The 12507-nt window shown below is 37.8% G+C and overlaps 2 protein-coding genes and 1 long non-coding RNA gene across 13 annotated transcripts in view; 2 read left to right on the top strand and 1 right to left on the bottom strand.

Moving 5' to 3' along the window:
- Positions 1-2575, top strand: part of SPART (spartin) — a 65491-nt gene extending 62916 nt beyond the window's left edge. For all 4 annotated transcript variants that reach the window (XM_079137386.1, XM_079137385.1, XM_079137384.1 and 1 more), the window contains exon 9: positions 757-2575. In XM_079137386.1, coding sequence (XP_078993512.1) covers positions 757-1030 — 274 coding nt within the window. In that variant the 3' untranslated portion in view covers positions 1031-2575. The remainder of the gene's footprint in view (positions 1-756) is intronic.
- LOC306659702 overlaps positions 1-8328 on the bottom strand; it is a 112115-nt gene extending 103787 nt beyond the window's left edge. For both annotated transcript variants that reach the window (XR_013763389.1, XR_013763390.1), the window contains exon 1: positions 8265-8328. This is a non-coding gene — a long non-coding RNA (uncharacterized lncRNA). The remainder of the gene's footprint in view (positions 1-8264) is intronic.
- CCDC169 (coiled-coil domain containing 169) overlaps positions 6659-12507 on the top strand; it is a 62277-nt gene continuing 56428 nt past the window's right edge. For 2 of the 7 annotated variants that reach the window (XM_079137405.1, XM_079137407.1), the window contains exons 1-2: positions 8651-8863; positions 10755-10834. In XM_079137405.1, coding sequence (XP_078993531.1) covers positions 8781-8863; positions 10755-10834 — 163 coding nt within the window. In that variant the 5' untranslated portion in view covers positions 8651-8780. Of the gene's footprint in view, positions 8864-8916; positions 9028-10754; positions 10835-12507 lie in introns of those variants that run through there. The other 5 variants (XM_079137403.1, XM_079137404.1, XM_079137406.1 and 2 more) reach the window with 4 other exon arrangements.

Here is a 12507-nt window from a genome sequence, read left to right on the forward strand (position 1 = left end):
AAGCCATTTGAACTGAGAATAATAGTTGAAGGAGAGGCAGTAGCTACAGGAAAACAAAGTAGTTTCCAGCCAGCACGGAGATCCTAAGACCTTTCTGTGCTTGGTAGATTCAAGGAAAAGCAAGAAGACCAGTGAGTCTGCAGGAGAGTGGGGTTCCAAGGAAAATGTCATAGAATCTGTGCTTAAAGACAACTATACTTTGGCGAAGCCTCCTGAGTTTAAGCTAGAATGTGAAACCATTTATAATGACTCTAGATTCTCTGTGCTGCAGTTGCTTCAGTGAAATTTTTTCCTTATATTTCCAGAAGGAGAATATGAAAAAAAAGACTAATTAGCAACCTTTATTATAATTTACATATTATTCAATAGTTTTTTTATTTTCAAACTTTTTAAAAGTTTTTATTATTATGTGGTGCTGAGGATCAAATCAAACATTTTTTTTTTTCTGGTTTTGTTCTTAATTTATTTTTATGTGGTGCTGCTGAGAATCCAGCCCACTGCCTCATACATGCTAGGTGAGTGTACTACCGCTGAGCCACAGCTCCAGCCCCTCAAGCATGTTTTTTACTGCAAGAGAAACAATTGCTTTGTCACAGTGTGATTTCATTTTAAGTTGTTAAATTGAACCTGAAGGTTTGATTTTACTTTATAGTGATAACACAGTGATCGCATAATTTATTAAATACTAATTCGGAAGATCTTATTTTATATTTAAAATTTCACTGTATATTCTCAATTTTTATTTTATTTTGTAAGATATGGGCATAATGCAGGAGAAGCTACACACCATGCAATGGATTCTGCCATCAATGTTGGTGTAACTGCCTATAATATTGACAACATTGGTATCAAAGCAGTGGTGAAGAAAACTGCAAAACAAACAGGACAAAGACTCCTTGAGGACTATCAAATAGTTGATGCATCTCAGAGAGAAAGTCAAGAAGGAGCAGCAAATGCAAATATGAGAAAAGAGAAGGATGAACAGACGGAAGAAGTAGAGAAGAAAGAAGCAAAGAAGAAAGATAAATGATGGACGTGCTGGAAATCACCTATACCAAAGCCTTACCAGATGGAGGAAATTTTGTTAAATAGGCAAATGTGGAATTCCCTGCAGATAAATCAGTATTTTTAAAACTGCATTCATTCCTACAAAGTGACCGTCATACATTTTATGACATGTATTCCACTTACAAGGAACATTGTCAGTATTTTTGCACCTGGCCTTTAGAAATATGCAGTTATATTCTCAGTAAATTTATTTTTCCCTGAAATGCAGCCAAAATATTTTTGCAGTTAAAATAAAGCTTATAATACATGTGCTATAACCCTCATTAAACTTATTATAAAACTATTTTTATATCTGTTATCTTTCAGAAAGTAGGAATTATATATTTACATAAAATTTGGCATTTAGTAACCTTAGTTCTCTTCATAGTGAGAAGGAATGACTTAACATACTGCCTCCTCTTTTTGCATTAATTGTGGATCTTTTTAGACACTGATCAGAATTTTCAGTGTGTAAGCTAAACAAAAACTATAATCCTGAACTAAAAGAATTATCAAATATTTTACAAGTGTTTTCAAAACAAAAATGAAGTTGATTATGAAAAATTAGGTTCTGTAAAAATTATTTGGTAGCTTATTGTTGGTTCTGAAATGAGATTTTTTAATTTATAAAATGGATATAAATACTCCTGAAAGTCTTTTGGATTAAGAATGGTATTGATCTATTAAGAGCCTAGGAAATTTTTTAGTATGAGTGGTATTACATTAAAATTTGAAGTGATTTTTATGAGCTTAATTAGACAAAAAGTACTCCAAGAAATAACTTTGCCCTATATTCTGTTTTTCTGAAAGGCTAACACTTCGTTAAAAAAAAAAAAAAAAAAAAAAGAATATAAGCCATTGAATTTACTGATGCTAAATATATTTTTATTTTTGGTTTTAGCCATTAAAATTTATATTAAAAAGCCAATAAGTTATTAAAAGGGAAGGTCCTATTTGTGATAAGGTAAATAATATGAAAATGTTTAGGCTAAACCCAGGGTGTATAGACACAATAGTTTTCACTTTGGTATAAGAATACCCACTGATCTTAATTTAAACTACAAATAGATAGATAAGTAAATACCTAATGGCATTTTATTTTTGCTGACTGATTTTAAAAGATTGGTATTGATTTTCATAGCTATAGTCTATTGTAATCATTTCTGAATCTCTAGAGGCTAGTTTATTGCACTTTATTTGAAAATGGCTAAAGAAAGCACTTTGTGAATAAATTTGCTGAACTGCTTGGCCTTAAATGTATTCATTGGGCTTGTCTTTTAGGAACACAGGATTGGTAAAGCTTTTTCATACCACCAAAGATAATGTACTAGTTGATAAAATAAAAATAAAATTGAATTGGTAAGTAGCCTCTAGTCAGTCTCTGCTTTGTTCATGTTTAAGAAATGAAATGGCAAATCATGGAGCCAAAGTTTGAATAGTCCACAGATACTCCCCATGGACCAAATCTAGCCAGCTACCTGTTTTCAAAGTTCTATTGGAGCATATTAATTAAATCCATTTATTTACATATTGTCTATGACTGCACTCTCGTACCCTACCAGAGTTAAATAGTTGCAAGAGACTATAGGACCCACAAGCCTAAAATATTTACTCTCTAACCCTTTATAAAAAAAAATGTGCTGACCTCCATTTTAGAGCAAAGAAAATGAACCTTCTGTCCCCAAAGAGTTGGGCCATACCACCCTCCAGGTACAACTGAATGCATTCACCAATCTGAAAGCTTTCTTTTTTTTTTATTTTAATTAAAAATCAAATTTACATAGGGCAATATTGTTTGATTCATTTTTTCCCTCCCCCCCATCCCTCCCATCCCTCTTATCCCTCTATACAGTCCTTCCTTCCTTCATTCTTACCACCCTCCTTATCCCTAACCCTAAACCTAACCCTAACCCTAACGCTAACCCCTCCGACCCCCCCTTATATGTCCTCATCCGCTTATCAGCGAGATCAATCGTCCTTTAGTTTTTTGAGATTGGCTTATCTCACTTAGCATGATATCCTCCAATTTCATCCATTTGCCTGCAAATGCCATAATTTTATCATTCTTCATGGCGGAGTAATATTCCATTGTATATATATGCCACAGTTTCTTTATCCGTTCATCAACTGAAGGGCATCTAGGTTGGTTCCACATTCTGGCTATAGTGGAAAGCTTTCTGAACCCTGTCATTCAGGGGTTTTACAGAGACCCCATTTTATAGGCAAAATTAAGTCATTGCCTATTGGTAATTAATGAATCTCAGCACACCCCCATCCTCTTAGAGGTCAGAGTTGGAGGGACATATAGAGGAAGAGCCAAACTTCTAACTACCTGGTTGATTCCTCTGGCAGCCAACACTCATCTTTCATAGAATAAGGTGTGGTTGAAATGTGATTACTATGAATAATCAAAAACACCTCTTGGAACATTCCAAAGCAGTGAAGCTCTGTGCCAGGAACCACAGATGAATATCAAATACCTATTTTGTACATCATAACCTCACAAAAAAATTCGTGTCTGGGCATCCCATGGTCCATCAAAATTAGCCAACACAACTTCTTAGCCCAATTTTCATTATCTAGAGGCCTACCATGGTTTGAATGTTTGTGTCCCTTCCCAAATTCATGTTGAAACTTAATCTTCAATGTAACAATATTAGTAGGCAGGACCTTCAGAAGGTGATTATGTTATGAAGTCTTTGCCCTCATGGGTGAGATTAATGCCTTATAAAAGGACTGAAACTCACAAGGCAATTTTTTGGCTTTCTGCCTTATACCACATGCCTCTTTCACCTTCTGCTCTTTACCATGTAAGGTCACAACAGGGTACCTTCTTGGAAACAGAGGGCAGATTCTTCCTATACACCGGATCTTCCAGTACCTTAATCTTAGGCTTCCAGCCTACAGAACTGTGAGAAAGAAATATCTATTCTTTATATATTACTCAGTCTCAAGCATTTTGTTAATAGCACAAACTGACCTAAGACAAGACCTTTTGCCTATCTGTGCTGAAGTTGTTGAGACTCAACAGATGTAATACAGTGTAAAAAATAATGTGCGTGATTCTCAGCACTGGAAAAACTACGAATTTTCATTTTATAGAATAGGAAACCAAGGTTATAGAGAGGTTAAATAACTTGCCCATGATCAAAAAGAATGGTATTAATCAGGAGAAGAAGAAGTCATATACTGGCCTCAAAAATGAAGGACCTATGTAGAATGATAGGTCAGTCTTCCAGTCCTTCATTAACAGATGCAGAGAGACAAGGGTCTTTATGGAGTTCTGACACCAACTGCTTAACAATGTTGGTATTTTTTAATTACAATTACAAATGGCTTGATAGTTGGTAGAAATTTTCCCAAGATACTAGCAGCAATTCATCAGTTCTAGATTTTTGTTAGTTTGAGCTTTCCCTGTCTTTATAGGTTTTAAAAAGAATTTTTTTTACAGACTGCATTTTGATTCATTTATACAAATGGGGTACATCATTTCGTTTCTGTGATTGTACATGATGTAGATTTATACCACTTGTGTAATCATACATGTACATGAATGTGAGGAAAAAGGCACACTTTTACATTGCTGGCAGAGTTGCAAATTGGTGCAGCCACTCTGGAAAGCAGTGTGGAGAATCCTCAGAATACTTGGAACAGACCCACCTTTTGACCCAGTTATTCCACTCCTCGGTTTATACCCAAAGGACTTAAAATTAGCATACTACAGTAACACAGCCACATCAATGTTAACAATAGCTCAATTCACAATAGCTAGATGTGGAACCAACCTAGATGCCCTTCAACCGATAAATGGATAAAGAAACTGTGGTATATATACACAATGGATTATTATTCATCCATAAGAAATAATATGGCATTTGCTGGTAAATGGATGGAATTGGAGAATATGCTAAGTGAGATAAGCCAATCCCAAAAAACCAAAGGCCGAATGCTTTTTAGGTACTTTAGGGAAAGCTAAGCAAGTGTTGGGAAAGGCACTTTCCTATGCAGAATCTTATGACATTCTCCATACCGTGCCCCAGCCACATCAGAATAGGCCTCGAGTCTGGAATGCTTCCTTATCAAGAAATAAGAGCTTCCCTCCGCAAAAAAAAAAGACCACATAGCCTGGGCCTTTTGTGGGAATACCTTTCCCACAAAGTATTGCTTCGATCTGCCTAATCATGCAGCCATGGTCCTCAAGCACATCCCCATTTTTCAGTGTTTTGTAATCCACGAGGAAAGGGGTTAGGGTTGTTCTACAGCACAATAGAAATGCATGCAGGCAAACTGTCCTGGTTTGGCTGCCTGAGGACCCACCAGCCATGAGTAACCCTCATACACTATTGGAGCTAATCTTGTTCTGTTTCTATGTAACTTACGTTGTTTCAACCAGTGCTTGATTGCGTTGTGTTTTCCCTGCCAACTGGTGCCAAGGTACAATGAGCAGAAGTATTTGTAGTCCTGTCTAAAATCAATGAGGATGGTGTTCTGCTTGACGTTCAGCCAGTCATAAGATTTGTTATGACTCATCACTTTATATTCTACTTCTCAGGTAAATCTGATAAATAATGCTATGCTCAAAGGTCTTTCTCTGGTCTTTTCTTACCAAACTAAATAGGTGTTTTAAAACAGACTTCCAGTGGATTTTCCAATTTTGTACAAATACCTATTTTTCACAAAAAAACAAACAAAAAACCTTGTGTAGCTTAGTAATTGACTTAGGAGTTAAAAGGACTTGGGAGCAAATATCTGAGGTGAAACCACTCTCAGTGACGACAAGATTGAGAGTACGGCTGTGGAAGAGAAGTGGAAATACAAGTGATGAGAGTTGTGAATTGAAGGGTGAGAGTGTAGGATCGGACCAGCCATGTGGAAGTACAGTCAGCTAGGAGTATGGCAAGACTTACAATGGAAAGACCTTGTTGTCACAGTAGAAAACAGTGACTATGTAATCTGGATGAAGCCAGGAGAGAGTATATTTTGTTATACAAAGGAGGCATGAGGACTAGCAAGGGCAGGTATTTTACAATAAGCTGGAAGAGTAATGATCTGGAAGTAGCATTAGAGAAGGAGCAGATTCTTGACCTTCCTGGCCCAAAGGAGAAAGGAGATTCTACACAGGAAATCAAACAAAAGTATCAGTTCTTGGCTTCGACACCACAAAACGTATGGATAAGGTGTGCATCAGAAAAACTTGAAATTCGAGTACATAACATATGACTAGCTTTCCTTTTATTCCCAACTCATTCTTACCTCTGCCCATCAGTATAAAAGAGAAAAAAAATTAACGACTCTGGCTGGGGAAAAAGGGTGGAAGTCACCAAGATAGAGAACATACTGGTAAGTGTCTTAGAGGAGATTAAGATAAATTCATATTATATTTCTTGGGTTGGGGATGTAACTCAGTAGTAGTGTTTGTCTAGCTGTGTAAGGCCCTGGGTTGGATCCCCAGTTAAAAAAACACACACACACAAAAGAAAGTCATATTATGTTCCTCTTTTCCATTAAACTATAGGTTCATTGAAAACAGTATATTTAGCATCTTTGTACACAAAAACTCAATTTTTTTAGTTGAACTTATTCCTCAAAATGCCTCAAATTATCTCTGACCTACAAGTCTGGATAGTGCCTTTGAACATTAAACACACCACCAGTAATATGCTATATTTGTGTATTTTTCAAACAATTCAATTCCAAATTATTTCCATGCTTAAAACTTCCCCCGTACAGAGATATTCCAAAGTTCTCAAATCTCCCTTCTTTCAAAACCCATGTTCTAATGGAAGACTTTTCCTTAGCTCCAGCATCTAGCTTGCAAATTATTCTAATTTTTATTTTGTATGAACAGTACTTTTAAGTACAGTATCCATAAGTTCCTATTGCTGTCAGTCTTTAATATTTTTCCAATATCTTGACAGGTTTCTGAAAATTTGTTGGTAAACAACAACCAAATAAAATATGCCTTAAACAAAGGAGCTTTTATGCTTTTTAAAAAAAATCTCTGAAAGACTTTCTATTTATAGGCATATGACACATTTACTGACCTCTACTAAAGAACACTCTTCTCAGCCTTCGAAAAGAAAGAGTATAAAGAAAATCTTTGTCAGATAGACCACTTGTGCTGATTTCTGCCAGAAAAAAAAATGTTCTCATACTTAAAGCTCTCAAGTTGATTCAGGAAAATGTACCGAAATTAGAAAGTAAAGGCCATTACTTGTCTTAGTCCATTTTGTATAGCTAATTACACAATACCAATGTTAGCTTTTCCTTGTTGTGACCAAAATACTGAACAAGAAAAGATGAGGTGAAACAGGATACGTTAGCTTGTGGTCCCAGAGGTTTAGTCCATGGTTGGCAGAGTTCACTGCTTTGGGACCAAGGTGAGCAGCACAGCATGGAGGAAAGAGGTAGGGGTGGAGCACTGCTGCATTCATGGAAACCAGGAAGCAGATGGGCTGCAGGGAAGATGAAACTTTCTAGGCCAGGCCCCCACTGATGCACCTTCTCCAGCCAAATCCCACCTGTTTATAGTTACTACCGTCAGTTCATTTAAGCTAAGATGGACTGATTAGGTTACAGTTCTCATAATCTGATCATTTCACTGCTGAATATTCTTGCAGCAACACAGGAGCTTTGGGAGGATACTACATAGCCAAACCATAATAAACGCATCCTGGGTAAGTTTTGTTTCACGGTTCTGCTCCAAAGTAGAGGGGCCACATCAGGTGTTGGCCTTCAGCAAGAAGTCTGGACATCACTGACCAGAGACAGGGAGTATGAGAAAGTCCTAGCCAAACTGGCTTTTTTAGCAGATCCTTTCTGGAGGGAGATAAGCCATTAACCAATCCCTTAATCCTGGAATGAATTCAGTAATCATGAATGGATGACTCCTCTCATGCAGGCATAGTGCTATCACTTCATGAAGCTTCCCTGGTCTCATCTCTTAATAGCTCAAAACAGGAATTAAATTTCAACATGAATTTTGAAGGGGACAAACTATTCAAACAAAGCAGCCAGTGGACCTTTCCAGTCAATGATGAGGACAGGGAGCAGATATTGAAACACAGATGTATCGGGAGCAGAATGCAAAAATTTGTGATTAAACATATAATGAAATTTCAAGTTGCAGCGGACAGTGTAGAGATTTTGCGTAAACTTCAAGACAAGAAACCCCCCCGGACTGGAGATTCAAAACTCTTCTCGAGTTCAGGCAGTACCTTTTCAAGGTCTGCTCCTCGTGCGACACCCTGAACCAGAGCCTCTGGTGCGCGTCCAAATGAGGCCAAGAAAGGTGATCCAACAAGGCGCAGGAGTAAAGGAACGCCAGGCGCCGGGCAGTGGGCAGCAACCAAGGCCAAGAGGAGGTAAGGAAAAGGAGGAGGACGTTCTGGAGCCCCTTACACTCGGCCAGAGGAAGGCGCGGTTGGGAGAAATGGGGTCGCAGCCTCCCAGTCTGGCGCGAGCGCGGCTCGCAAGAGGTCCCGGGAGACAGACCCCGCCTCCTTCTATTCGGAGCCCCGCGGGCGCCCCACTAGAGGGGCTTCGCGGGCGACGCCCTATGACGTCACGCGTGACGCAGGGCGGCGGGCGGGAGCCGGCGACTGTGAGGCATTTCGCCATGGCGACGGCTGTTGACGACGCTTTCTCTTTTCCCGCTTGGGGGTGTCCCTTCCAGGTCTTCTGTCCTAAGCAGTGCCGAGGCGAAGGGCGCGGGAGCTTTGCGACCTCCCGCTATGGGGGAGGGAAGAGGCGACAACTTCGACGGTGTGAGCACAGACCGCCTGAAACTGGAGTTGCTGGAAGAAATCTACCAGAAGTGAGTCGGCGGCGCTCGGCCTCCCGCCCCCTGGCGGGTCGCGTGCGCGACTCCGCCTCCCCAGGGGTGGCCCTGGGGTCAGTTCGCTCTCCGTCCGAGACAGAAGCCACCGAGGTCGCTGAAGGCCCGCGTCGTCGCGACTTCCCCAGTGTTTTGTGCCAGAGGTTGATTTGCCTTCTTAATTAATTAAGCATATTAGGCAGGTTGTACTTCCTTTAGGGTTAAAACTAATGAAGTGACCCTGCGCGGTGGTGCACACAACTTTAAACCCAACGTCTGCGGAGGCTGAGGCAGGAGGATTGCAAATTCAAAGCTAACCTCAATTTAGTGAGGCTCTGAGGAACTTAGTGAGACCTTGCCTCAAAAAAATTTCACCCCTGGGTTCAGTCCCCGGTATAAACAAACAAAAAATCCCCCACTACCACCAACAACAAAAAACCTAAAATGTATCTGGTACATATATTGTAATGTTAAAATAGGTATTTGGTTTTTATGTTCCACTGAATTTGGGTTTTTCAGTTTAAAATCCCAAGGAATTTAAGTATTTCATCCTTTTAGGAGAACATAGGAAATGGTGACATTTTGTAAAAGTCAGGCCTTCTTATGCTTTCTTCTTTTTCCTTTTCTTTGTGCAATGCTGAAGATTGAACTCAGGACTTTGCCAATGCTAGTTAGCAAAGACACTATTACTGAGTTAGAAAGCATGTTCATCTCCAGTTTCTCATATGCTTTTTCTTTTCTTTTTTCTTTTTTTTTTAAACAAAGGCATAGACAGGTTTATCTGGGAAGGTAGATACACATTCAAGGGAGAATACAGGCTGTCTCCAAAGTAAGCAGCCTCTCATATGCTTTTTAGAACAGTATTAGTACTTCATGTTAAAACTGAATATACTATTTTTTTTTTTTTAAATAATCCTATCCCACCCACAGTCCCCATGAGAATTCAATTCTGTGGGTCCCATAGCATCCTGTGCTTTCCTCTGTTGTAACTCCAGTCACACTAATTAATTGCCTGTTTATTTTTTAATCTTGAACCAAATGATAAGCATTTTTAGGATCAGGTTCTGCCTTCTCTGAGACAGTAAAGGATCAAGGCAAGTACTTTAGAGGAATTCTGCATAAATTCAAATCTCAGCTCTTATTTCTCCATAACTATAGGCTCTTGTTTAAATTAACTTGGTTAAGCCTCAGCTTTCTCTTAAGAGTGTCATACAAATAGTTATACTTCCTGTGGATGTTGCCAAAATGGAATGAAATGTTAAAATGTTTAGCAGTGGCTAATACATTCCAGTTAAACATTTAAGTAGAATTTAGCTGCTGCTGTTGCTATTGTTCTGTTCACTTGCTCATTGTAATGTTTTTAGCAAAATATCTTAAATATAAATGGCATTCAAAAATATTTACTGAATAAATGATTCTAATATTGTATTATGATAATTATTGCGGTACAGACCAATGTCTTAGATAGCAAACCTTTGGAATGCTTTTGAAAAAAAATTCTGTGTGTATGTGTGCGTTATTAGTGTTTTGTTTTTTGTTTTTTTTTTTCCCCCCTCAGGTTGACACTTGTTACCTACTGCCCTAGTTAATTATTCCTGTCTATAATTTGCAGCTCTTATTTTTCAGGGTTCTGAGAAACTCGAATAACCAACTTCTTTGGGATCATATTTGGCTTCCAGTGATTACCTGAGGGCTTTGAGATTTAGTGCATATTTAATCCCTTCTGGAAATGACTAATCAAGAAGCCTGCATTGTTCAATTCCTGATACTCAACTATGCCTTCAATAAATGATATTTCATAATAAATTGTTCCTAAAGTACTGGGGGTTACTATGTATTAGTCTTCCCATTTTTAATTGAATCATAATTAACAAAATATTTTTAATAACAGGGATGTAGTGCAACTCTCAGTGTTTGAATTAAGACACAAGATTGCAGAAATGGAAGCCAAACTCAATACTGACAATGAAGGTATATAAGTATTTATATATGTTACTCCTGTATAGTTATTGTTCATTTTACCGAGATACCTATGGTACATTAAATTACATGTATTGAATAATAGTACCAAGATTTCAGAATTACTTTCTGATGGCATTAATAATTTATAACAAAGGCTTTAAAACTGATACTTCAGAATGTCAAACCATTACTATATAATTATTTTTATCTACAAGTTTGAAATGTTAATTTGCAAAACCTTTGTTATGTGCCATCAATATATTATTTCCTTAGTAAATAACAAAATATCACAAACATTCTATTCAACTTAAGTCATGCCCTTCATACCTTAACTACTGGATCTGCAGTTTAACTTTAAAATCCTTATCTAGGATTTGGCTATTTGTGTTGAAAGAATTTTTGTGTATAAGGGATTATAGTATATACACACATACCTATATATCCTTAAAATTTATAACATATTCCAAACAATTCCACAAATTTGGTTGAGACTCATGTCAACATTTTGAATGGAAGACCTTTATTTTCCTATTTTAAAGAGTTTCACTGACTTTTGGGGGAGAAAGTGACAAACTCGAATATGATTATGAGAAGTGATACACATTTTGCATATAGAGAAATGAGATCTTAAGGAAAGGAAATCTAGCACAATTTTAGTGAGGGCATAAAAACAGCCTTTACTGAGGATGCAGTGCTTGAGCTAAACACTTACGTAAGGAGATTATTAGAATTATGGGCGTGTGCTCTAGTTCTTAAATTCCTTTGTACTTTCTTCTATTGCGGAGCCATGAAAAAAAAAGGATTAGAAGCCAAGTGAGAAATAAAATGCTGCTTTCTGCGAGTGTCCAATACTCTCTTAAAGCTAGATTAGAGAATACCACTTTGTCCAAGGCTAAAGTAGCATCTTATATCTCCATATGTGAACATTAGTTATAACTGGCTCTTTGGGGGCAGACTCTGAGTTCACTTGCCAAGTAGTTGTATTGGCAAGAGTAGTTGGAATACCCTCACCTACTCAGAAAAAACAGAAGGTATGTTCATACATACAGTATGGAGTGCAGTACCTATGCTCAGTAGTAGAGTATTGCTCACAAGTCATGTTATCAACTGTTTTTATGGGGAGGAAGTAGGATATGGGCACAAAGAGGAAAGATCAGCATGGTAGGAAAGCTTTTTCCTCAGTACGTATAAACTAAAGCCTAAAATGAATAGCAGAAACCTTTGTCACTTAATCAAGACCAGGAGGTGTGTCAAGTGAGGTTGTCTTTTTTTTTTTTTTTTTTTAATGAAAAGAGCTAGTGTTTGTGTAGTGCTTTAAATGAATTTTCAACTACCCTTTAAAAACATATTATTACCCCATTTTGTAGATAAAAAACAGATCCTCAATGACTTTCTCAAAAATACAGAGGTGGGCTGGGGTTGTGGCTCAGTGGTAGAGCGCTTGCCTAGCATGTGTGAGGCACTGGGTTCGATTCTCAGCACCACTTATAAATTAATGAATAAAATAAAGGTAATCAACAATTGAAAAAAATATTTAAAAAAAATACAGAGGTGATGAGTGATGTTTCTGAAATTTTGAATATAGGCATGCTGGTGTCAAATTTCACTTAGTCTCTACTTCTCTTCATCAGAGCATTATCCTACTGCTCACTACTTTGTCCTTGAAGCCCTTTGTTCACTTG

This window comes from Sciurus vulgaris (assembly GCF_902686455.1).
Source record: "Sciurus vulgaris genome assembly, chromosome: 4".
NCBI classification, from domain to species: domain Eukaryota; kingdom Metazoa; phylum Chordata; class Mammalia; order Rodentia; family Sciuridae; genus Sciurus; species Sciurus vulgaris.